The 27,046-nt window shown below is 37.6% G+C and overlaps 1 protein-coding gene across 10 annotated transcripts in view; it reads left to right on the forward strand.

Moving 5' to 3' along the window:
• LOC106962587 (pleckstrin homology domain-containing family A member 7-like) overlaps window positions 1–26,784 on the forward strand; it is an 86,139-nt gene extending 59,355 nt beyond the window's left edge. For 5 of the 10 annotated variants that reach the window (XM_015057079.1, XM_015057081.1, XM_015057082.1 and 2 more), the window contains 18 exons: window positions 886–969; window positions 2,092–2,226; window positions 3,073–3,126; window positions 8,177–8,248; window positions 9,382–9,462; window positions 10,903–11,052; window positions 11,790–11,891; window positions 12,153–12,264; window positions 12,438–12,631; window positions 13,296–13,487; window positions 13,590–13,698; window positions 13,845–13,936; window positions 14,307–14,528; window positions 17,865–18,092; window positions 19,073–19,206; window positions 20,012–20,160; window positions 24,005–24,185; window positions 26,030–26,784. In XM_015057079.1, the coding sequence (XP_014912565.1) occupies window positions 886–969; window positions 2,092–2,226; window positions 3,073–3,126; window positions 8,177–8,248; window positions 9,382–9,462; window positions 10,903–11,052; window positions 11,790–11,891; window positions 12,153–12,264; window positions 12,438–12,631; window positions 13,296–13,487; window positions 13,590–13,698; window positions 13,845–13,936; window positions 14,307–14,528; window positions 17,865–18,092; window positions 19,073–19,206; window positions 20,012–20,160; window positions 24,005–24,156 (2,262 nt within the window). In that variant the 3' untranslated portion in view covers window positions 24,157–24,185; window positions 26,030–26,784. The remainder of the gene's footprint in view (window positions 1–885; window positions 970–2,091; window positions 2,227–3,072; window positions 3,127–8,176; window positions 8,249–9,381; window positions 9,463–10,902; window positions 11,053–11,789; window positions 11,892–12,152; window positions 12,265–12,437; window positions 12,632–13,295; window positions 13,488–13,589; window positions 13,699–13,844; window positions 13,937–14,306; window positions 14,529–17,864; window positions 18,093–19,072; window positions 19,207–20,011; window positions 20,161–24,004; window positions 24,186–26,029) is intronic. The other 5 variants (XM_015057089.1, XM_015057084.1, XM_015057080.1 and 2 more) reach the window with 4 other exon arrangements.
• The last annotated feature ends 262 nt before the right edge of the window (window positions 26,785–27,046 follow it).

Genomic DNA, 27,046 nt, shown 5'->3' on the forward strand with positions numbered 1-27,046 from the left:
TTTTTTTTTCTGGTAACGAACTGCCACAAAGTATAAATCAGACTTTTACTTTTTTTTTGAATGTCTGTTTTATAATGTATTTACCACCAATGACAAAAAAAATAATAATTCAGTTTTCTGCCAAATTCACCATCTGCACAATTCGTGTTGACCTGTTAACAAGAAGCATAAGAAAAGCAGTATTTCAAAAGAGTGGAAAAAATCTTCTGTTTTTTAGAATAATAACAATATTTGTTGTTAGTCTGTTGCTAAGAGATGAGCGTTTTTCCTGGTAGCGAAGTGCCAAGAAGTAAACATCTGATTTTTACTTTTGCAGAAGTAAAAATCAGAAGGCAGTGCATTAACATTAGCACAAACATTAGCGGTAGCTACTGCCCACATTAGCATTAGCCTTTTCCCTATAATAAACCTTTTAGCTATTTTTGTTATTTATTAGCCATGTTTAGCACACTGAATGGAGGAAGTCAATGCAAGACAACATGCTAGTTATACCCCACATGCCACTGGCAGCATTAGGCTACCATTAGCATTTTAGCTAATTTTAGCTTATACACTAATTTTAACATACTGAAAGGAGTAAGTCCATGTTACTCATCATGCTAGTGACCCTCCAAATGCTGTTGAGTACATTGTATCTTAATTTAGCATTGATGCTAATTTTTAGCATCTTAACACTGAGTTCCAACCGATGGGCACACCTTGGCAGGCCTCGTTTAAATTTCTTCAGAAATGTTCTAGTTTTTACTGATTATAAAGCACCTTGGTTAATCTAGGAGTTAATGTATAGGGCTATAAAAATAAATGCATTATGTATTATTATATTCTGTTTGATTCGAATTTATATTATTTTTTAGTAACAAAGAGATAAACTATATCTTTCCACAGACTTCCCAAATAGAGAGAAGATCCGTGCCAGCTATGGGCTACATCACACACACCGTCAGTGCTCCCAGTCTGCATGGCAAAACGGTACGATCTTTTGCTTCTGTTGCCTGCTGTAATCTATTTATATTTTGTTGTTGTTACTGTTACTGGCATACAGTACTGTGCTAAAGTATTTGGTTATTCATCGCTTTGCTTACAAGAGGCAATCTTTTAAAGTGTTCTTGATCAATACTTCTTCATGCTTTATGAAGACCTTTGAAAGTTTCCCTTTGCTGTTTGGCTGCTCAGTTTCCATTTATGATAAGGAAATGCTGCATTAAGCTAGAGTGAGATTTTAACTTCACCACAACAAACAAAGAATATATGTAAAAAAGATCAGCTCACAAGTAATCAACTCAGAATTAACAAAGCAAGACCACATTTATCTATATTGTTTTATGTCAGGCACAAAGGAGGCGAGCACAAGGATCAGTGTGTGAAACAGTGTTTTTCCAGTTCATTCCTAAAAAGAACTTCTTTGAAATTTTGTTCAAAAAGGTTAAGATTAATTTATCTTCATAGTGTTCTCATTCGTGTATCAAATTATGATTGAAATAAAGTTGAAATTAGAGATTCGCTAACATCAATATTGGTAGTTATTTTTTTAATATTGCTTATTGTCGGGGTCCGAAAGAAACCTCAAGAAACATTGATAAGGTCTGCTTTGAAATATTCAAAGCATTACTTTATCATTGGAAGCAATGTATGAAGAAACAAGAGCTGTTGTTAAACTTTTGCTCAGCGCTTTTCTTGAAAGTAAATTAATAGCAAATTAAATACTGCTGAGAGGTTTCCACAATGATCTGTCCATGTTGCTTACATTGCTGCACTATGTTGTGGAGGGAAGCCTAAGCAAAATAGATAACCAAGCTCCAAATCTTCATAACTTTATAATGTTCCCAAAGGAAGAAGTTGTAGCAATTGCTCAGGGAGGATAACCATTTCCTTTCTACAATGAGTTTCATTTGAATTAATTGTCAGTGAAAAAGTTCTTAATTGTTTTTTAAGTTACAAACAGACAGCAGTGTACTGGCCTCGGTGTCACTTGGCTCTGAAAGCCTCTACAGTAAAGCGGTTGTAATGCCCAGATGGTTATCCGATATTTTCTCTCATCCCTTTGTACCGTCACTTGCTGTGGGCCCCACTTTAACTCTGGCTTGGCTACAGCCAGAGGAGTTGACTCTGCTTCTCATTCAACTGCGGAGGCACCAGGCCAAGATGGCTGGTGTGCATAGCCCCTGCAGTGCGTTCGCTCACCTGCAACACCACCAGCACAACGGCCTTCTAGGCCCCAGCATGCAGGTCAGGGACGCTCATTCCTCCCTAAACGCAGCATTCTGCAACCCCTGCAAGTGCATTGTGGCCCCGTCTTCCCAGTCATTCCTGCACATTACTTCCCTGACATTTTGACAGACTCTGCAGTCTCTTTTGCACTGCCTGGTTGTCTGATTTTTATTCTACCATTCTGGCATGACGTGAGCTGCATTGTAATTACAAGCTGCATTTATATCCTTTAATGTCACTTGTCCAAACATAACAGTGCTACTAGAGCTTTGCTTGACTGTGTTTATTAAAACTGTTAAAAGCTAATCTGCCATATTCAAAGCATGTTGCTTATATGAAGCCACCCATTTTGACCGGTAGATGATGTTGCGCCACATTTTGATCTGTGTGCATTAATGTTTTGTGTTTGGGGGGTTATCATTCTGAAGCACCCACCAGGCCATAGTCGTCTCCATGAGCCTGCGAGGGAAGATCACTGCTGTTAGACTAAAGCTGCAGTGCTGCTCAGTAATGACAACTCCACCCAGGTTCTCACGTCTAACCATTCTCCATGCTCATGAGGAAATATAGGCTCTCAGTCTGACCACATGTCATGCACAGGACCTGTGTTGCTGAGTTGTGCGAGAGGTCACAAACGAGACCTTAAAGCAGTTCAAAAATGACACCATTACCTAATTACAATGTGGCTCCGCTAATTGCAGATAGAAGCATAGAGTTTGAAGTACACTGTAATTGAGATCAAGTTAATTAAAGTTTTGTTTGTAAAGCCTGAACAGCACATAAAGACTAAAGGAGTCATCTGGTAACCCATTATCCTGTGCAGCTTCATTTCAAATGACTTATCTCTTCACTGCTCATTTAAAGGCTGATGATACTTACATACAACTGAAGAAGGACCTGGAGTATCTAGATCTAAAGGTGGGCCCCAACAAAGAAAACGGCACTTCATCCTTTTTCATCCTGTTCTCAGTATATTCTGCTCTGCTGCTGCTGCCTCTAGCATCTGCCTCCCCGACTCCCTTTTACCTGTCTGTCCTCTGTTCTGTGCACTCTACTGTTATGGTGGAATCAAAATGTCTTTCAATGCACACTTTATTTTTCTAATTCAATCAATATTGAACGATATGCTGGTTTGGATTCTCATGACAACCCTAATTACTTAAATAGAAGGCAACTGAACTTCTCTTGGTTTCACCTCTCAAACAAAGTGGAGTGAGTTAGCAAAATGTTTAGTTACCTTCTGCTTAAGCACTTATGAGTTTAATACTAACACCAAAAATGGTGGAAAAATGTAGAAATCTCACCATAACACTAGATGATATATTATTCTGATGTGATTTGAGGTGCTCCTTCACAGGACTGAATGATGTAAAAAATAAAAATGTGACCCTCAGATCCCATCAGTATAACAAGTACTTAACGTTTCTTTGTTTCCTGGGTTTTATTGTAGCTAATAAGTGGCCTGTATGCTGTTCACACTGATGCACATTCAAAGCAAAATTATCTTTATGTTAAAAATTACATTACCTGTTAAAAACAGTAAGTTGAGCTTCCGGCCTTGCTAGAATGTAAAAATGTGTTTGCATGCCAAGTCAATTGGCATTTCTACTGCTTTCGAAATTAACGGAAGCCGAGAACGGCCAAGTGAACGCAGTATTTTCTTTGCTTGCTCAAGATATAAATATATTATCTCCAGACAATGATCTCAATTACAAGATCATTTTAGTTTAAGTTTTATCATTCAGTATTGCTGTCATGACACATAGCAATGATCTAAAAATGTTTTGATTGAGGGATGTGCTTATTTATGAACTCAACTGCTTGCAATTTTCTTGAAATTGGAAATACTAAAATACGTTAAAAATCATATCAAACAACCAGAACACCAAAAACAAACTAATTTGTCTTGCATTAGTAAACCAGATTAGCTGTTTTGTTCTGCAGATAATCCAAATAAAAAGTGTTTATCTGTGAATAACGTTCAGAACAAAACTAAATCAAAAGATGACCACTCTCGGCTTCTTTACAGGTGTGGTATGATAAATTTGAGGAAATGTTGCACATAAAAGGCCTCAGGTCTGATTTATGTATCGTAAATACCCAAAATAAGTTCATGATTATGTAAGGATCTTCTGGCATGCAGAGAAACGTTTGTTTACATTGAAAATGGGTTTGGGTCAGTTTGCCTTTTCACCAATTTGTTTATCTAACGTAATGCAGCTTTGCTTTCCATTTTGTATACGTGAAGAACAATTTCTTCCCCATGTATGCAACTTATTAGGCGTCAGTCTGATTTTCTTTATAAGTGATTATTTTCAGAAATTTTAATATTTGGGAAGGATTTGTTTTTGAATCTATTGCATTTACTTTGGTTTTGTCACTTTCAGTCAAATTCAAAACAACTTACGTCCTGTTACATGTATTTTTCAGATTCATGAAACTCAATTTCCTTATGCTAGATTATGATGAGCATATAAAAAACATCTTAAGTTGTAGGTTGTCAAAGTGTTTATCAAATGTCCTCCAGAAGACGACGTTTTATACCAAACTTTTTCCAGGTATAAAACAACAAAAACTACAAACTACAATTACAATATAGGCAAAATGACCAGCACCCATTGACAGTCTGTTTGAAATGTTTACATGGCTTATGTATGCCTGCTACAGTGTAAGAGAATCCTGAATACCTCAGTGCTGCTCTTTCAGAACAAAAACTGCAAAAGTGACAAAGCAATTGATTATTGGCAACTATATATGGTCTATTTTAAAAACATTTTGGTGTTGCTAGTTTATATATTACAAATAATGGTGTAACTCGCTGTTAGTCCAACAACAGCTGACGTCTAAATAACCTGATGAAAATAACTACATTTGGAAACTTGCGCAAATAAACGGGAAGGTCAAACGTTCATGATGGTGATGCTTTACATGATATGAAGATGGATTGAAACATGATTGCCTGTGATCTTAAATTAGCGGTGGTCATATATTACGACAAATGCCACCACCACGCTTAACACTTTCGATGTAAAATTGCAATTTTGCTCAAATAAATTGTAGTTTCTAACAAGAAAAAATATGATCCTTTGATCACTTAAAAGAATTTTCCCATACCAGAAAATTACCCCAGCAACACCACAGAATACATTATAACACCCTAACATGCCGTAAAACACCCAGTCTGACCAGTTTTATTTTATTTTTTTATTTTTACTTTGACATGCAGAGTCAGTGGAATACCCCTTTAACTGCGTCTCCACCTTTTCCACTGCTCAATAGTGCAGTGATGGGTGTGTCGATACTGACGTGGGTGTTGTATGAATGTACCACCAGCACCACAAACAAGTTCTGGCTTCAAGCACCACCAGCCATGAGAGACAAATCTCTGGATGTTATTGAAAAAAAGAAACACCTCACACAGGATGCCCCACACAGGATGGGGCAACGGTTACTGTAGTTATGAATTTAAAAGAAATGTTTCAGTGACAATATTTATTGAAAACGTTAAAAAATACAGTAAATGTTACTCCAGAGAGGGTTTGAACATCTTTACTTAAACAACATGAAAGAAAAGATATCTAAGATTTAAGAAAATGCGCTGCTTCATAACTGAAAACCGAATGATACAGTTTTTCTTAAGACAAAAAAGTTCTTCACAGAATAGTAGACACTACACCTTTTCTAACGATATTAACTGCATGTCATCTTCTGCTCTTACTTTTTTTTAGTGCATGGGCCTTACAAACTAAAATAAGACATGTTTTGATTTTCTACATCTACCCCTATTTAGTTTTTATTGATTTCATGTTGGTGGGGGGGGGGATAAACATCCATTCCGCCATTGTCTTCCGTTTATCTAAGACTGAGTTGTGAAGGCAAGCGATCCTGAAGCGAACCCCAGACTTATCTCTCCCCAGTGACGTCCTCCAGCTTATTCCGGGGGATTCCAAGGTGTTCCCAGGCCAAATGGGATCTGTAATCCCTGCAGCGTGTTCCACGTCTTCCCCAGGGTCTTCTCCCAATGGGACATGCCCATAAAGCCTTTTCAGGGTGGAGCCCAGGGGGCATCAACCACTTCGACTTCCTTCTTTTTCTACTTTGAGCTCCCCCTGGAAGAGGAGCTCTTCACCCTATCTCTAAGGCTAAGCCTTCCCATCTTGGGAAAGTTTTTTTTGGTCGCTTGTATCCAGGCTCTCGTTCTTTTGGTCATGATTTATATATCATGATCATAAGTAGGGGTCAGAACATAATTGCACTGGTAAATTGAGAGCTTTGCTGTTTGGCTCAACTCTTTTTTTATTACAAAAAAACTGGAGGAGTCACTCCATTATTGCAGACGAAGGCCCCAAATCTGTCTGCCCATCCCCCTCTGCATCCTACTGTTACTCGTAAACAAGTTACCTACTTACTTAAGCTTGTCTGATTGAGACAGAGACTAATATCCAACACAAAAGGGACAGTTCACCTTTTCTGGTTTAGAACCATGACCTCAGACTTATAGGAGCTGACCTCATTCCAGTCACTTCACAATCAGCAGAAACACACTAAAGGTCATGTTGGAGGTCATGGGCCAAAGAACCCAACAGAACCACATCATCTGCGAAAAGCAAAGATGAGATCCTGAGGTTCCCAAACCAGACACACTCCATGACTACATCTTGAAATCCTGCCCTTGAACATCACAAACAGTCATGGATATTATCACGTTTTTCTCCATTTGTGCATCCTGTTTGAAGAAACAACGAGAAATATTTCTAAAACCACCATTTCACGATTGTGCATCAGGATTTAGTTTTAATGGTGTTGGCAGATATGAAATATTGGGGAAAATAATGTTTCATCTTGCTTTCCTTCACATTTATCTAACACAGTTTGATTAAACCTAATTGCTTTGAAATTTGTTGTACATGTTTATAAAATATCGCTACGTGAGGGAATAGGCTTTTCTACGTTATGTAGACGGCACATAAGCAAAACTGCTAAAGAACTGGTGTTGCTACAACTCAAATCTTACCAACCATCACCCACACTGTGCTATTCGTCTAGCCAACATGAGTGACACCGTATGATTACTGACGGTGCCTGCATGGTGTAGCATTGTTATTACTGAACTGGACCATTGCTACCTTTTATCATCCAGCAGAAGAAAGACACAAAGGCCAGAAAGTTCAGGTGAGCCAAAATGAGAAATAAAATATCTTCATCCATGTGAGTCCAGTTTTGTTCAGGTTAGGAAAAAAAAACAAAAAAAAAACTAAAAACCTAACAGATGCTGAAAAGGTAGGATAGAACCCTCTGTAACAAATAACAGATGTGTACATATATTAATCATGTCTGTCTAATTGATAACAAAAAGCCCTTCATTTTGGGTTTCACCATTTACAAAGCGATTATGTTTGCCCAAATGTAGAGGAGCAAAGTCTAAATCAGTCTGGATTCAAATCGATTTATGTAAATAATGCCAATTTATCACATATTCTGTCAGTTTGTTCATACTTGAATTAAGTCCTGTACAAAATGTACAGTTTATGTCTAATTAAAATAGCTTTGTCCAAAAATACTGAAAATGACATGCATTCAAAAAAAAAACATACAAGATGTATATTTTTCTTTAAAAAAAGATCCTCATATAAAAATCTTCAGTAAGAGCAGCCCTGAGCTTTCAGGATTTCCCGAGACATGATCAGAAGTCTTTGTTTTTAAATATATTCTTCACTTTCACCACAGATTTTATCAGTGGATATTTACCCCGTTTTTTTTTTGTTTTGTTGTTTTTATTTATTTATTTTTTTTTTTTATTATTATCTCTATCTAATTTTATTTACCTTAACTTTTGCAGCAGTATCGTTATGGATTTTAAAGGAGATTATTTGTTCATAAGTGCATTCATGAAAGGATTAGACAAATTCTAATATTTAAATGCCATTATTGAGGGTTTTATGATGTTTTAAATAATTTTGAATTTCAGGTCACTGCACAGGAGAGCTTAAAAAAAGGGAGATCTTCCAGGCCTGTGAAAATTGCAGAAAGCGACGCGGATGTAAGTACACGTTGCCATAGTTTACAGAACAAACGCCCTGTTTATCAGCCTCCCTTTTCCCCGTGATCTTCACTTCCGACTTCTGACAATCCACTACTGAGACGCGGCTGACTTCAGTCTGACTTTACTGTGCGCTTTAGTGTGGTTTTCTGTGTGTGTTTTTAACTTGTGGTAAACAGAGGCAGCAGAGCTAAGGGAACATGTGTGTTGCAACACTGTGGGGACACGCATCCACGCTGCACAGTGTGGGCCTGAGAGTATCGACCACAGCTTTTATTTTTCTCCCCACAATTTAAAGGGAAAAATGCATGTAATGGGAGTTTTAGATGTTGGGCTGTTAAATTTTTCAGTTTGATTTGCCTGATCCTGCTTTTCTCGTTCTTTGTTTTGCGCTGAATGGAGGTAAATAGGATGGATGTCTTGGCTTTTCATCATTAGCATTGTTCCACTTTAACAATTTATTAGAAATTGACAGTAAATTTGTCTGAACAATGAATATTTCATGCAATTAGAAACAACAATATGTGGCAGCCAAATAAAAACAGCTTAATTATTAATTGAACAGAATGATAAATAGATCGGAGGGGGTGGGGGGAATACAGTGGGTGAGAAAGACTGTGAACTCTGCAGTCTTGTGTTGTTTTCATAAACACATAACCCATTTCTGGGAAAACAATTCTGTCACTCTCAGTAAACAAGCCTTTCTCCAGCAGTGAATGTGAAAATATGGATTTTTGATTATGATTACTCATAATGGGTATTACCAAATCTTTCCCCCTAACTAGACAGCGCAGAGCCTTTTGATATATCTTACTGTGTTGATGAGGAGAACTCCTCTGGGCTTTTTACAAAGATAAGCCTTATTGACAGACGGAGAAGGCTACAGTAGACGATCAATGCGTCTCCGGCGGCTGCAAGAGCTGAATGAAGACAAGAATGGAGCGTTTGGCCTCTGTTGTAAACACATGCTCTGTTTATCACCCCATTCTGTTTTATCTCTTTCCTGATTCTCTCTTGCTTTACTTTTATACTCTGAAGTGTAAAGTATTATATATGGATTGCTTAGAGGGGGGATATGGATGCTATTCTTTGTTTTCATCTGTTCTTATTACATCTGTTTGTTTTTCCTGCAGGTCAAACTAAGTCGACTTTGTGAACAGGACAAGATTCTTCAGGAACTCGAAGCAAAGATACGTAGTTTGAAGGAGGACAAGGTGTTTTCTTTTTGTTCTTTAATCATGATTAATAATTTAAAGATCTCCGGAGCTCATCGTTTTTAATCGTTTTGCCAACTAAAATCTCTCGATTCGACATTACTGGCTCAAATCTGTGTGAATGTTTCAACTGAAGAGGAGACTATACAACATTCCTCTGAGATGGGAAATGTCTGTGGACTTTTGAAACTTCAAAAATCCACAACATATGTTACTGCTCTGTGAGGGAAAAATACAAGCTCAACAATACAGAGTGAGATGTCATCGGGGCCGTGGAGCTTCTTTCACCAATTCATCGGTACCGCTGCCGGTAGAACGTTAAGGAAGCATAACAAATACATATATGGATGCTAAAAACTGAAGTCAGAGTATTTTTGCACAGTGGAGCAGTTGGTAACGCTGTTGCCTTGCAGCAATAATCTCCTGGGTTTGAATCCTGCTCCAGCGATCTTTCTCAGGGATCTTTCTGCATTGAGTTTGCATGTTCTCCCTGTGCATGTTTGGATTCTCTCTTGGGATTCTGGCTTCCTCCAAAACAGTCCAAAAACCACCTGTTAGGCTAATTGATTACTCTAAATTGATCTTGTTTGCCCCACAATGACACAATGACAGCTGGAGACGGACAACAGCGCCCGCAACCCTGTAAGTGACTGAATTGTCACTGTACTTGATATATAGTGGGATAAATTGTTTTTGTTTTTCCCTACACTCACTTTAGAACCACTTTTTAATAACATTTCCCGTATAAATATCCACAGTATAATAAAACTTTTAAAAGTATCCTTTCTGGTTTGCATTTTGATGTGACATTTTGAGATTATCACTGGTCCCCATCTAACAACCTCTTTTAAAACTTGCTGGAGGCACCAAACATGATGAAGAAACTCTCTAGATGAATTTGTCTTTTGTTGCAGATGCATTAGTTAGTTAGCTTTTGGGATTTTGCCTCGCTTATGATGTGGCAAAAGTAAAAGAACAAAAAATTATAATCAAAAATAAGGTTGCCAGGAATTGGCAACATTTAAAAGAAATTTTTTTTTTTTTTTTTTTTTTATGTTAGATTTTTTTTTTCTCACTGTAAAAATGTACTCAAATTACAGGTTGGATTTTTAAACATTTTTGAGTGTCAGATTATATACGTTGAAGAAAAAGATTAATGTAGTCTTAGGCTTTTTATATATCTTAACTAAGCGTGCCAATATGTGGTGAGATGTATTTAGTAAAAAGCCGTTTCTGAATTTCTAAATTGAGAATTCTTCCCATTGAGAAAATGTACCCAAATTAAAGGTTGGATTTTTCTAGTTTATGTTATGTGGTAAAAGACTAATTTATGTTAAGGTTCTTCTACACATCTTTACCAGAATTGGCAATAAATATGAAAAGCTACTGCACTGAGACTTCCTGTTTTTTATTTTTATTTATTTATTTTGTTCTCTTCAGGACAAGTTGGAATCTGTGCTGGATGTTTCCCACCACCAGATGGAGGAGTATCGAGATCAGCCGGCTCACGCTGAGAAAATTGCCTATCAGCAGAAATTGTTGCAAGAGGATGTGGTCCACATCAGGGCTGAAATATCTCAAGTGTCCACCGTAAGACCCAAGCTTCTCACTAATAACATTACAGATAAAAAAAACAAACAAAAAAACTGCAGCTCATTTGAGCTTTAAATATAACTAGTGCCGTGTCTTTTTCCAAAAAAAATAGATTAGCTAGAAAGATGCTCTATTATTTCTCTGTGACTCTGTGTATTGTGTTTCTTTAATTACATGAGAACAAGATGTTCACTTCTGTTTTTAGTTCCCTTTTAGCTATTTCTGCAGCTGGCACAATGTTTCAGGTTGACTGTGATTATCAAAATGAGTGATTTGGGGAGAAACCTGAGGCTGTGAAAAAACTCATGAGTGTATTTCTCGGCAGCATGGGTTAAAACGTTCTCTGATATTCAAAATATTTACCGTTTGAATAGAAAATATGTAGTTTCAAATCTGGAGTTACAAACTAACCACAAGGCTACAGGAAGTAAACAAGCACATCCTTTATTATTTGTCAGGTGTTAGTATTTAGTGTGGCTACAATAGAATGTAGTCAGTGCATATTTTAATCTTATATGTACATTTACAATACGAACTTGTTTTTATTTGAACAAGTTCAGTAAAGCTGGAGTATATTTCAAGATACGTGAAATGCATGTGTAAAAGGACGGCTACATGTTTCTTGAATTAATGAAGTAAACATGGCCGTCCAAGAAAAGTTCATAATCTCAAAGTTGCGTTTTTTTTATTTTTTATTATGTCATATTGGGAGAGTGTGTCTGATTTCTCTATAGGAGATGGAGAATGCATGGAATGAATATACCCGACTGGAGAAAGATGTGGACTGGCTGAAGTCAGCCCTGCAGGGACAGATGAACCGCCATGATCTTTCCCAGGTCTATCTCTCTTTGCAGCCTTTCACTTTTACTATACACAGGCTTTAATCAGGAGGAGCTACAAATTATAAATTTCAAATTCTCATTCAAGGCAAAAAGGGATTTGGTCTGCGTCTGTTCAAAAGATCACCCATCAGTTTCATCTGATTTGGATGAAAGACAGACTTTGTATTTGGGTAGTTGGTACGGTAAGCGTTAAAGACAGTCCATGTGTTCTGTCTGCTAATGTTGGAGCGGTTCTGTGTTTTTCTCTCTGAGCAGCAGGAGAAAGTGCAGCTCAGAAAAGAACTGTGGAGGGTTGAGGATGTTATTGCAGGACTCAGCACCAATAAAGCTAATTACAAAGTCACAATTGCTTCTGTTACCAACCCAGGTGAGGTCACAAATGAGAAATCCAAACACTAGCAGCGCTATCTGAAACTTGAGTGCCCTAATCTTACTTATTACTTAAGCATGTTTTTCTTTAAAAAAAAAAAAAACAATAATAATAAAAGCAGTGTCTATGCACCTTCCTTTTTACATTTTTATGCACATGACACTCTCCAGAGAGAAAATTTGTGCCTTCAGTGCCAGTATCATCAGTGCCTTCTGTGTCTGGGAGCCAGACTGCTGTGGAGATGAGATTGTCCCAGCAGCAGCCGCACCAGAGCCCCCACCTCAGCCATGACCCCACGCTTACCTCCAGCTTCAGCCAACAGCCATTACATCACTCTGCTACCATCTTCAGTGGCTTCAAATGGGTGAGTGAACAACTCTTTATGTATCCTCGAACCCACACCATCTAATCCAAAACCTGGTTAGATAACCTGCCAGGTTACACACTTGGCTTCCACTTCTTCCAAATCTATTCACGTTTCCAACAAGCTACATCTTTCTAACGCAGGTAAGGGAATTGTTGCTGATAGTAACTTCAAGCAGAACATTACTTTACAAACTCTGAACCAACCCCTTCAGTCATCACCATACTTGATGCATTTCCTGATTGTTTCACCCATTAAATGCCAGTGGCATTGAACAACATCTCTTAAAAAAATCAGTAAACTCTAAAAAGTACAAAGTTGATTATCAATTCCTACGGTGTATTTGTTAAATGTCAGTTTTAAAAATTAAGGTCTGTTTTTTGGGGTGAGAGTTTTAACAAATTGTGCCTTTACAACAAAGTTGCATTAAAAAAAAGGACCAGTTAGAGAATAGCAAAGATATCTTTGATTTTTAGAATAACACCTTTGTAGTTTATTCAACTATTTATTAAGCTTATAGGAACAAATTCTGCCTGAACTCTTAAATAAACTTGAAATAACCTTCTTTAAACTTAGTGCAGTGTTTATATGCTGGTAATACAAACACTGCATTTTTTTTCATTTCAAGTTTCTCTAAGTGGCTCATAGTTGTCTGTGTGTGCAGTGTGAAGAAGATGTGCCTCCCAGACCTCCTCTACCTCAGCTCTACAGTCCAGAGGAGCATCCTCCTGCAGTGCCACCGTTGCCCCGGGAGACGACAGTCATCAGACACACCTCTGTGCGTGGCCTCAAGCGACAGTCTGACGAACGCAAAAGGGATCGAGAGATCGGCCAGTACACAAATGGGGACAGTAAAGTACGTGAGTTTGTTTTTTTTTTGTTAGTTTTTTTTTTATGTTCGTGCTACTGACGTTCACAGATCTGAACTTTTTTTTTTTGTCATTTGTGTGTCTTTCAGGTGGAACTACGGCCTTTTCTGAGTGATCCGGAGCTCATTGGAGCCGGAGACGGCTCCAGTGTCGTAGCCTCTGGCCGTGATGGAGGTTACCAGACGTTGCCAAGCAGAGGTAGGTGAACTGAACAGATTCTAACCCTGACAGATTCTGTTCCAGATTGTGTGTTGTCTTAACATCATTAGATGGTTTTTTTTATTATTATTATTTTAAATATCAAAGAGAGAACAATGTTTTATTATTTGTCGGCTTCCATTCAGGGGCGGCTAGCTCCTCACTGAGGGTGAATCAGTCTTCGAGCATCTCCTCGTATGTGACTATTCGAAGATCTACTTCGGCTGCTGGTGTGACGGTGAGAGATGGAAACAAAATAAATGAGAGACTCGGCAGATCCAACCTTCATATGTCACAAAGTTTACTCACACTTCACTTCATTTTAAACTGCCTTAGTTCTAAAAACTAGATTTTTCTTCTTTCTTTATTTTTACTGGAACATTGAAAATGTTTTTTACCTTCCACTTGGGTGTGTAATTTTATTTTTGTAAAGTGTGTGTGTGTGTGTATATATATATATATATATATATATATATATATATATATATATATATATATATATATATATATATATATATATATATATATAATTTTTTTTCTTTTTTTTTTTGCTGTCTGCTGCATCTTTCATTCTTCTTTTCAACTTAATTTCCTCCTACTCATCTCAGGAGAAACCAAAAAGTGCCTTGGAGCGCCTGTACTCGGGGGACAAGGTGCAGCATCAGCAGAGGGGGAAGATGAGTGCCGATGAGCAGCTAGAGAGGATGAAGAGGCACCAGAAGGCCCTTGTCCGCCAGCGCAAACGCACCCTGAGTCACGGAGACCGACATGCATCTCCGACGTCGCGTGGTTCTTCTTCGTCGCGCCCGCTCTCGGCAGACTTTGGATCAGTATGTTACTAGAACGTTACCACTCACACTCTCTCATGCATGACGCCAACCTAACGGAGAGTGGGGATCGACAGTAATGCATGCCTTTCACTCGGAGCAGATAGTTTTCCTCTTTTTTCAGACATAAGTCGAATGTTAAACCAATAAGTTAGTGATTTATGTTTTGTTCACTGTTTAACTGTGTATGTGTTTGTTCAACGTGTGTTGTTTTCAGTCACTGATTGTTTTTGACTGCAGACAAAATAACAGCAGCCTATAATTTGGCTATGACTCTGTTTTCCCTGACTTAACAATATCAACATTTAAGAAAGCCAACTCTAGTACTACACAGTAGGTCATACACATGGAAAAAGAAAAACCTAGATTACATGGATTATCTCCTTTTGTTACATGTTAAAATGTATAAGGTTTATACAGAGACGAACAATGCCTTGCAAAAGTAATTGTACCCCTTGCACTTTTGTGTATTTGTACAGAAATTGGTGCCTAATATCTTTGCGGTAGAGAAAGAACGCATAGTTTTCAAGGAAAATTAAAGATCTGGAAAGTGTGACGTGCATTTGTATTTAGTCCCCCTAAGTCAGTCTTGTGTAGAACTATGTTTCGCTTTTGGTCTACAGATCGATATGCTTTGATTTGAACCGTTTCTTTGGAGCTCTAATTTTACCTTCGCTGCAGCTTTATGTCCTGTTTTGTTCCAGCATCATTATCTGTTCAGCTCCGTCCATCACCTCAGCAACTCTGATCAGCTTTGCTGTCCCTGCTGAAGAAAAAGAAATCCCCACATCATGATGCTGTCGCTAACTTGTTTCATCATGGGAATGATGTTCTCAGAGTGATTTGCATTGCTTCATTTTCTACCACTCGGTGTTCTCAGCGTGGGCGCAGAAAAGTTAATTGTTGTTTTAAATTGATCAGAAAACTTTTCTCTACGTGTTTGCTGGGAGCACTACGTGGCTTGTGGCAAACTTTTACTGAACAGTATTTCTTATGGCTTTCATTCAGCAATGACTTTCTTTTTGCAAGCTCGTCTGTTAATACCATATGTGTGGAGAGCAGCACTAACAGTTGTCCTGTCAACATATTTCTCCCACCTGAGCTGTAGATCTCTGTGGGTCTTTCCATTGTTTCTCTGTTTAACGTCATCCTTATCCATCCCGTCAGTTTAGTTAAATGATCATATCTTTGTCGTTTTGCAGTTGTGTCGTACATTTTCCTTTTTTGGATTAAGAATTCAAATGGTTTCGTTGGGTGTTCAAACAGTCTGGGATGTGCTCCTTGATTCTCATGATGCCGTTTGTTCGCTGTTGCTCTGTGACGATCCTCGAAGGCCTTCACAGAACAGCCATATTTATGTTTAGATGAAAATTCATAGGGTTTTAATCTGAAGCCAATTGGTTTTCCTCAAAGTGCATTAGGACCATAAAAGTATACAGGGCTATATGCATTTACACACTGACATTTTTAAATTCCTGGTTGTAAAATGAAAGTCATGCAGCATTTTCTTGACGCATCACAATCATGCACTCTCTTATAGAAACATGACCATGTGTAGTTGTAGTGTGGCAAAAATAATAATAAGGGGTATTCATGCTTTTGCATAGCAATGTCGATACGTACTAAATGGTTATACTTTATACTGTGCTTAGGTAATATTTAAAAACTGTTAAATATGATTAACTGAATTATTTAAAACAAAAAATACTAATTATCTTCAATAAAAACGCTCAGTGCCTTCCAGTCATCGCTATCCATCCGTTCTCCTTGTTCTTGACTGATTTTGTCACTTGGATTCAATCCTGAGTGTCTCTAACATGCTTTGTGTTTTCAACCCATTACAGTGTTGATGTACTGGATATCATCAGCTCATTAGTCATCCCTCTTCTCATTTAGATAATAGAGCTTGCTGTTCATTAATTAACTGCTATTGCATCCAAGCGCTCCATTGGTGTGGTTTTTTTTATGTGGGTGTGTGTGTGTTGTGTGTGTGCATGGAAAGAGAATGAAAGTAGCCACTTAACCACTGTCTAGAATCTTAACTAATGCCTCAACATACATTAAGCTCACTTCTCTCAACTTCCTCATAGCTTTCTTTTTTTTTGTTTCTAGATGAAAAAAGGACGTGTGAAGTTGTGAATCCTGACTTAGTATTGTCCTATTGCTCAGACTTTTTGGAACAAATGGTGATGTCAATCAGTTTGATATCAAAAAGTAGCTTAACTGTCTTATCTGGTAACTGGGACGAACGCTTTTCTCTTTCAATTGTGAATGTTGCTAAAAACATAAAAAAATAAACAGCATTTTCTTAATATTTTTCATTGCCACGTTTTCTTTTAAGCAGTGTTTTTTTTTCATAACCACACAAAGTTGTCTTGTTTGGTGAAGCTGCAGTATGTAACTTTTATGAAAAATATATTTTTTAAATCAGTATTATCATATGCGTGGACAGTGTAATATAAGACAATCTGTGAGAAGAAATAGAGCACCTCTGCCTTCTACCAGTGCTCCCAGTACTAACTTCAGAAACACACGATTCAGGCTGAAACAACCAATCAGGGTTGTTTAGCGCTGTCAATCACTCTCATACTGTTCACCTCCACCCACCCCCCTTGCTCTCTCCTATGCTATAGGTAGTTTACCACAATATAGAGAGCCATAAATGCTCAGGCTCGTTAGCATGGTCACCGATGAAGGTGAATAAATAGTTTTCCTTTAATGGTAAGTTATTTCTCTGCCATTAGCACATTGACCAGCACATACAGGAGCATGATTGACAGCGGTAAGACCTTTCTTCTGGCTCTGAGTGGTTGTTTTTGATCAGGAATGGTGCATTTCTGCAGACCGCCATGGTAGCACTGGGAAGAGGTGGGGAAGCTTGATTTTTTATTTTTTTTTCACAGATTATGTGTCTCATATCTCATGTCACAACATGGTGACAGCTTTAACAAATATTGTAAAAACAAACAAAAAAAAACAACATTTTTTTTAATTGCATTGTACAGCTTTCAATCTTTTGTTAGTGTTTTTTTTTTCTGTAGGTTTTTGTTGCTCCCCTTATATCACTGTCAATGAGTTTTATAGTGCAGTGTGTTTTGAAATCTCTCACTTTCATGTATGCATGCGTCTTGTGTTTTTCATTTCTGACCGCATCCAAAGAAAGAAAAAAAAAAAGACTAAAAATCTCATCACCTTTTAAGATCAAGTAAGGACCATAAACATCTGATGTCTGATCTAGTAAAGCCAAGTGAGCCGAGTCATTTTCACTTTTAGTCAATGCGACCCGAAGACGGCGCCCGGTGATTTGTTTTTCCCACACTCTCTGTCTCTTCTGTCCAGTGGAAGAGGGAGCAGGAGTTTGACCTGCAGTTACTGGAGAGGGCCGTTCAGGGGGAGGAGGCTCAGGCAGTTAGGAGTGTCCAGGGGGAGGAAAGACCCCCTGAGCACAAAGAGAGACCCCGCTCGCAGTCTGACGAATGGCTGACATTCCACTCCACGGCCACAACCCCTCCCACGCATGAGGTCGACCTGGAGCCGCTGGAGTATGACCTGGACCTAAGTAAAGAGGTAGCGTGGCCTTTTCTGATCTATGAAAGCAAATTAAAAAGACGGTACTTTAATCAGAACATAAATACTGTGAACGTGAAGTGGAAAAAAAACTGCATGACCCAAATCACCTTAGGACACTCAGCTTAAATAGAGATTTAAATGATAAATTCTGTTTTGAATCTTTGAAATAATCTTTGACTTGACCTAAAGTCACTGTCATTTCGAACATGAGCTTAATAGAAGGTTAAATAAAGCAATTTTTATTGTTAAATAGCAACATAGCAAATAGTTCATATTTTCTTCCTTTTCTTATTAAACTCTTTCACAGCAATGTAAAAAAAAAAAAAAAAGAAACTGTCAGTTAATGCAGCTATTGCCAAGGGTGGCCAACCAGCTAAAAGACTATCACATTTCCACGTTAAGCCAGGTTGCTTTGGATTACATTTTTACTTTTTACTTGGTAAGTTAGCATAATTTGCTCATTGTATTTTGTATTTATTTAGTTCATAGTTGTCTAATATTTCAAAAATTGTTTGCTGATCTGAAACAAAAAAGTGTGACAGAAAAGCGAAAAAAAAAAAAAATCAAACAAAATAAATCTACTTTTTCACAGTTCTGTGTTTCGGTTAGATTCATGGAGTTGGGAGAACAGAAGCAAAAATGAGAATATTTGTGTGGCAGAGCATTCGATAATCTGGAGGTAGTAATTAAAATCAGAAACAAATTCATCTTACACGTGTTTTTTCACACATTCAATTATCTAATTAGTTATTTTTCCTATCCCAGATAAGTTGCAATAACATAACTTTTACTTGTTGAACTTTTTATTTTGTTTCTATTGTTTTTAAGGCGTGAGCTGTGCTTCTATTTGACTGTCTCCTTGCTGCTGATACAGAGGAAATGTTCCCTTCAGGAACAAATAAAAGATTGCTCTATTCCATTCTAATTTTTACTTCTTACTAATTTGTAAGAACTTTATCTCGGCATCTATCTTTTAGCTCTGCAAGCCTCAGAAAGTGTTGATCCCAGAGCGCTATGTGGATTCAGAGCCTGAGGATCCGCTCAGTCCTCAAGAAGTGGAAGAACGTCATCGGAAGGTGGAGCGTATCAAAAGCATTTTGGCAAAGTCAAGGTACCCAAGCTGCTTTCTCGCTAGATTATGCTGAAATTCTGTTTTAAGTTTAGCTAATGATGATCATAATGATGTTGCCTTAGGGTTTTTAAGATGTTTTCCAAACATCGAGTTTGAAGAGGTGACAGATTAAAGGAAGTTTAGCATAAAGCGATAACTTAATTCACCGTGTGTCTTAGAGTCAGAACCCCATGTTGTTTTAACATTTCCCAATTTGGGTTTTCAGAGGGACAAATGATTTGGGTTATGGGGATTTCCAGCTCATCACACGGTTGACTCAGTTCAGTAATTCAATTACCGAACTGAGTCAGGCAATACGTGCTAGTAAGAACCAGGTAACTGCAGAGTTTTGATCAGGATCTACTTGGTAGATTATTTTATCAGCATGATTGTTTTTTTTTGTTGTTGTTGTTGTTTTTGTTTTTGTTTGCATTGTGATTGGTAGAAAAGAACTAGGAATAATACCAGGTTACATAAACGTATGAGAACAAAATCAAACTGAATTCTTTCTTGTTGCATTTGATTATGACATTGATTGGATATCAAATCAGACCCACATCTTCAACGAGTGTTCAGGTAGTTGGCGATCTAGTGGTCTCTGAAATTCATTAACACATTTTCTTAACATTCACCGTTGTATAAAATGGTGTTCTAGAAAAGGATCAAGAGCATTAAAACTCTCCAGTTGAATGAACAACACAAGTACACAAATAAACCTTTCAATTAATGTTTTTGTTTTTCTTCTCATTCTGCGTCCAAGCATTTCTAACCACACCGTTATTGTGTTCATCTCATTTATGGACAGCATGCAAAACATAACCCCCGCAGTGTCTGTGGAGAAACCCGAGGTGGGGCAGGTGGCGCTCGACTCTGCTCTGCAGGAGCAGGAGAGGATCATCACCATGTCCTACGCTCTGGCCTCGGAGGCTTCGCTGAAGAGCAAACTTGTGACAGGTTGGTCACTTGTATGAATCTGGATTATTATCTGGCCCCTGGAACCTGTGAGTAGGTGTCGGTCGTAAATCTTTGCGCTGTAAAGAATTGCAACACACAAACATTTACGGAAATAATTAGCGTGGATTTCATACCGATAAAGAGCAGCAATGCTGACAGTTTGAGCAAAATTTCTCCTGGCATCAAACTGGGAGGGGAGGGGGGTGGGGGGGTTGGAAGGAATCGAGGGAGGAAAGCAGCCTTTCAAGAAAGCTGGATTGATGAGAGGGGCGTAAGGTGCAGAGTCAAGCAATAAGGCTGTTCATTTCTTAATAAGTGAATATTATTTCTTATTACGAGTGCAGATAGTCTCTAATTGCAATCTGTGTAGGATCTTTTAGACAGGGGAGGAATCGCTTGATGAGGCCATTTTGTGTGCTGATCAATGGGCCCAGTCAAACTCTGCTCTCCATCTGCATGCCACTGCCGCCGCTTTGAACGCAGCTCTGAACCTGCATAAAAGACGCTACACTCACATCTCATCTCTTTCATACTCTTCAGCAGACAGGCGAGTTAATTTTCACTCTCGCTGCAGCAGATTGTCAGTCTGTCTGCCTTGCCGGCAACACGCGCGCGCGCACAGACACGGAAACGCACGCATCTATCTGTCACAGGCAGTAACACTCAAGCTGTCAGCATGTGTGGAAGCTTAATATGCACAGTGAAGCAAAGTCAACAATTATAACATTATTTCCAGCATAGAGAAATGCCAGAGAATATAACCGGTGGCATCTTGTCAGCGCAGACTGAATCAATGACTTTCTCTGCCTTTGGTGTTAAAGTGAGGTCTGTTGGTGCACTTTCAAACTCATGAATTTAAAGAAGAGTCTTTTTCAGAGCAGCATGCATGGCAGATTTCAGTTCCTCTGCCATAAAAGCAGCAATATTCATCACTGCAATTATATACAGGAGATATGACAAAGGTGTTTTCGATTGCTCAAGCTGTTAATACATAAATAGCTAAAAAGAAAAAAAATATATATATTAATTATATGATGACTTGCCAGGAGTATTAAGCTAGCACTCTTTGCATTGATTTATTGCTGTACAACTGATGCTGCAGACAACTGCTATGAAATGAGTCTCGTTCTCACTTAATTTGAGAGAAATTAAATGAAATCTTTTGTTTTCATTGTGCATGACACGCTGAAATTACGAAATCTGCTTCTAAATGGTGTCGTATTAAATAAAATGGTTTAAGCAGTAAAGGCATCCATGCTCAGCAGAACATGAAATAAAGTAGTAATAGAGTAGCAGTAAGAAATCACATGTATATAGGTCAGTATAGAGGTTGATGTGAGATCAGTGACATGAGAACGAGGTGAAAGCAACGAACAGAGTTCAGTGCAGCGGAGAGACGATCTGAACTGAGGAGCTGAGGGAAAATGACTAAGTGAATACATGGGAACTGAAATAAAACACAAAATTAAATTAAAGACTAAATGTAGTCATACAAAAATAAAACACATTTAAGAAGAAAGAGTTTTGAAACGAGAGATAACCAAGCATTGAACGACATGTTATAAATAAAGAATTGCCAAAATGTTCTAAAAATGAAGTCAAGTTGACCAAGGAAACACAAAGACCTATTTATCTATTTACCGTATTTTCCGCACTATAAGGATTATAAGGCGCACCTTCAATGAATGGCAGATTTTAAACTATTCATATATAAGGCGCACCGCATTATAAGGCACATATAATAGACACTACAGTTAGGGTTGCCACCCTTCCCGTATTGCACCTATACGGGACGCGATTTGTTCCGTATTCTACAAGTGTGGATGTGTAATAATAAAGAAGTGGTCCTGAGTACATTATATAGTAGGCAGCCCCAGTCATTGTTTCACTCACTGCTCCCCCCCCGGCTTTAAATATATAGGGCTGGTCCCTTGGTAACCCTAGTCGAAGCACCCCGATGAATGTCTAAAGCCACTTTGTTGACATAAAGAATGTCAACAAAACAGTCCGACTCCGGTCGGCGAGGAGAGCCTTCCGCGACTGGGCCGGGGCGTGGCGTCACCCTTCTCCGTTCGCGCACAGCATGTTCATGGAGAAGGTGTTGCTAAATGACCTGCAGACGACCTGATTATCAGATCGGTAGGTAGATGGGTCAGTCAAACTTTATTAACAACCCAGCGTTCTGACAACTATCCCAGCATGCACCGCGCGCTTCTTTTTCTACGGGTGAAAATTAAGTCGGCAGCCGCTTACCGTAGTTCCTAGACCTGTTGTGGCTCAATATTGGTCCATATATAAGGCGCACCGGATTATAAGGCACACTGTCGGCTTTTGAGGAAATTGAAGGTTTTTAGGTACGCCTTATAGTGTGGAAAATACAGTACTTCTTTTAAAAAAGATTTCAAAGGAAACTCAAACACATTTTCTAAGCGTAAACAGGAGTCAGCAGACATGATCCTAAAATCCAGACATTCCTGTTTTAATTAAAACATTGCACTTGTCCTATCATATACTTTTTCTATAATCTATAAATTGTGGTTGTGTGTTGTAAGCTACTTATAAATTAACATGATCAATTGTTGGGCAATGTGAGTACATTAACTATTAATAATACAAAGAATACAAATACAAAGAACATCAGAGATTGTTCTTTATAGCAGTGATCCTTCTAATCTAATTATAACTAATTTATTACCAGTCATAACACTGAAATAATCATTTATCTCTCAGATGTAAAATGAAAACATAGCAACAACTCAGTGAAAGTAATTATCTTTCATTTGTCAAGCTTTTATCAAACTGCGATAAACTGGCGACTTGTAGAGGCAGCAGCCGCCCTCACGACCCTGTAATGTAAAACCTGTTCAGATAATGGATGGAATTGATCAAACACAGTTCATATTCTTGTATCAAAGTACATAACAATCACATGATTACATCTAATTTGCTATTTACATATATTTATTGGAAAGACTGTAAAACCTTTTCCAACATTTAACATGGCCTTTGTTCTGCAAAAGTCAATTCAAAACCATCCAAGTTGTTTAGGAGGGAAATGTAAAAATGAAATGGCTTTATTAAGGTTTTTGCATAAGGGTGCACATCCTAATCTAGTACTTTATTGAAGAAGCCTTTGATTCAGTCCACCTAGTCTGCCTTGCAAAAGTTACTGAAATATTACTGACTGATTGAATTGAATGATTTAAACTGGCTTTATTGCATAACATTGTAGATTTTTTTTTTACCCTTCTCCTGACTGATCCATTTTTACAGTGAGATCATTTTGATCTCTTCAACCTCCAGAACTATGACTCAAGATATGTGATGTAAACGAGCAAAAGTTAAGAAAATCCTGCTAGGACGTCTGAAGTTTATCTCACAATAAAAGAAGAGAATGCTGAGATTAAATAAAAATATGCTTCAACAAAATGTTAGGTTAAGGACTTGCGCAGTTATTCAACCAAGACATTTAAGAGTTTTTTTTTTTTGTTTTTTTTTTTTCATATGTGTTCGTCTAACTTTTTTTTTTCCCGGGTTATTAATTATACAGAACATAAAAGGCATTAAATGTGAAAAATGTTGTGGAATTACATATGTTGATCTCTTTTATTACATAAAAAAATGCAATTTTAACAATGTTGTGTACACTTTTATATCCGCTCCAGGCAGCATTTATATAAAGTGTCTTTATATTTGACAGAGACGAAAAACTTTGACAGCCGTGTTTCCTTTCAGAACACATTTTGTGCCTTTAAGTGCAATGCATCCCTCGGGTTATTGACTAACTCAGCTGACTAACCACTAGTGATGTTTTCTCTCTCTTCTCCTTTTGTCCTCCTTGTAGTTCCACCACAGGTTAACTTGCCCACCCCTCCTCCCCCGCCCCTTCCTCCTCCGCTGCCTCCTCCTCCTCCTCCTCCGCCTCCTCCTCTTCCTACTGTATCCGTGGCGCCTCCCTCTCCTCTAAACAACGGGATTCACTACACTTTTGTCTAACGTGAAAAAAAAAGCAAAACAAAAGCAAAGTAAGACCCTAATTGCATGTTTAAAGCCGCTCTAACATTCTGGAGGAATCACTGCTTGTCTGAGGCTGAAAAGCTTCAATGCTTGCTGCTGTGTTGTGATTGGAGGAAGCACGTCTTGTTGGGGTTGGGGAAGCCCTGCCTCTGCTCCCATTATAATCAAAACAAACATCTGCAGGCAGTCTGCCCGTCCCACTGTGATAATTGTGTGTAAATTGTTCTTTTCTTTCTTTTTGTACTGCTGCCAAAATATTTATGGGTGGTTGATGGGAGAAAAGGTCTCAGAAGAACATGGCTGCTCGTAGCATTGTGTGTAATTAACAAAAGGAGACACCTTTTGATTTAGCACTTTGACAGTTCAGTCTTCAGCACAGCTGCATTCCTCAGCACCAATTAGCTCCCCATCTGTAGCACGGCAGCAATAAGTCAGAAAAAAAAACAAAAAAAATCTAACACTGTTGTTACTGTAAATGAACAAAGACAGCTTGTCTTATCACCTTCAAAGTGAAAAAAAAAAATCAACAAGTGTTTTTCCTTCTTTTTAATAATTTTCTAATAGGATTAGTAATATTTTCTTAATAAAGAAATATCAAATTACATATGTGATTCTTTGAAATTTGCATACAATCATTGATAAATTGATTAATGCATATTAAGTCAATACAGTACTATACAGTTTTCATCTGGTTGAAGATATTATACCTTTCAATACTGAGGATCAGATGACGTACTTTACAGTGAAGCCCAAAATGATTTCTACTCCTGGTAGATTTAACCACGAAGTTTACTTTTTGGATGAAAATGAGACGGGCATCTCTCAAAAGAAAAGAGTGTCTTAGTTTGTTTGTGTATGACAGTTGTGATACGCCGATTCTTTTTCTACCTTTATGTTGAAAGTAGTTTAATTCTCTTTAACTCTTTTTCGAATGTTTTATTTCAAATGTCTTTTCAAACTTTAAAAGAAATTATTTTATTCTATTTCAACCCACTGCCTTAAAGCTTGTTTTTTTTTTTAACTTTGTTTGAATTGTAAATGTTGCAATAAAATTTCAGTTATGTGTCCATTTTCTAAAATCCAAACGCCTGTGCATGAAATCTTCAGCACCTTCCATGTTTATTAACACCTCAAACCTTAAAATAAATTCTTTCTTTTTCTTTCTTTTTTTTTTTGCTACAGCATAATGTTCTGCAAATTTTTGAAAAGTTTTGAGTTTTCAGTGTATTTGTTGAAATTCAGTAGCACATAATTTCTGTAAAATAAGGCTTTGCTGTTTTATTTGTATTTTCATCAATAATAACACACAGTTGCCTTGTTCCTTTCTATACAACTAGGCAGTCTTTAAATTGGGAAAGACAAGAGAACATGCCGTTCAAGAAAGACAGGAAATGGCTACTGGAAAATAACTACTTGTCTAAACTTTCCTGTGTCTAGTCTGAGGAATAATAAAAAGTTTTAATTGAATTTTAATAAAAGACTAGAAGTTATTTTCAGTTGTTTAGCACATTTTTTTTTTCAGAGATGCCAACACATGGCGGTTGTATGGATTTATTCAAGGATAAAACACAAAATTCCTGCAAAGGGCATCCATCTCAGTTGTATTTACCTTTAAAAACTATCAGTGAGGATTCTTTGTCAAGTTACTTTTTACAGAGTGAATTTTGAAGATTTTGCTTTATGTGTCAGCTTATCTTGATGAATTTCTGGTAATCATTTGCCGAGCTAAAACCCTATTGAAAAGTTATAAAACCATTGAGTCGCAAGTATTTTATTGTGTTTAATAAGTATGTTGAATCCTGAAAATCGTTTCTGGTATTTACTAACTTTGTTTTTCCTTGTTACTTCTCAGCTCAAGCGATATCTGGACACTGAGGTGCTACTTCACAAACAAATGGCTGACTTCTCCAAGAAGAGAGGACATTCTTTTATTTTGGACACCTTTAAATGCAGCAGTGGAAAAAGAAACAACAAAAAAACACAATGGTACAGTTTTAACTTGAGGCTTACTCAGGACTCACTCTTCTAGTGTGTTTCTTGCTGTTGAAAGCATTTTCTGGAGTCAGGCTGAAGCTACGAGAGCTGATGTGCTTATTAACTATGAAAGTGTATAAGATATGTTAAACTCATAAATAATAAAAAGTATTTTATACAATTTATTGCACTTTTTCAGTTGTACATTGTTTCATCCTCTTACAACTATATTTCTCTCTCTCTCTCTGGTCATTGAATCCAAACATTTTTTGACCAGCTAGAGAATGTTTAAAAGAAAACCTGTCAAAATGCATAATACAAATAGTATTTTTCTGTCATTAATATTCTTACAGGAAGCTATATGAGATCTTCTGTGTATGTACAGTACATGTAGCACTGCCAGTCTTCCTTAGGCTTATTTTTGCTTATGTCAAGATGAAAACCTTTAACGTATTTTTTTGTGGGAAGGTTGAGTGAGTGAGATTTATAAAGATGTGAATATTAAAGATCTTAACACAGCATCTGATTCATTATATTTATTCCGTTTTTGACTGATGTCCACATTTATTTAAATGAGACATTTATAGTGACTGGAGATATCTTACAAGCTTATGTGAGTATTGGCAAAAAAAATAAAAAAACTTTGATGATCTTGTCACTCGTAATGTAAGACCCAGGACATTTTTTCACGCAAGGCAAACAGTTCTATGCGCTGTACCAGCGTGCAGCTCACAATTCAGATCTGGTGGTGACCTGTTTTTTTTTTTTTTTTTTTTTTTTTTGGGGTGGGGGGGCAAGTTGTTTGAAGTTGGAACAAACTTGTCCTGTCTCTTGGACGTGTAGAAATGGAGCTAATAATCTTGGTATTGTTTAATGCTTATGCTATTTATGTGTA

This window comes from Poecilia latipinna, unplaced genomic scaffold (genome assembly GCF_001443285.1).
Source record: "Poecilia latipinna isolate Pla-1442-1.1 unplaced genomic scaffold, P_latipinna-1.0 Scaffold1436, whole genome shotgun sequence".
In the NCBI taxonomy this organism is placed as follows: domain Eukaryota; kingdom Metazoa; phylum Chordata; class Actinopteri; order Cyprinodontiformes; family Poeciliidae; genus Poecilia; species Poecilia latipinna.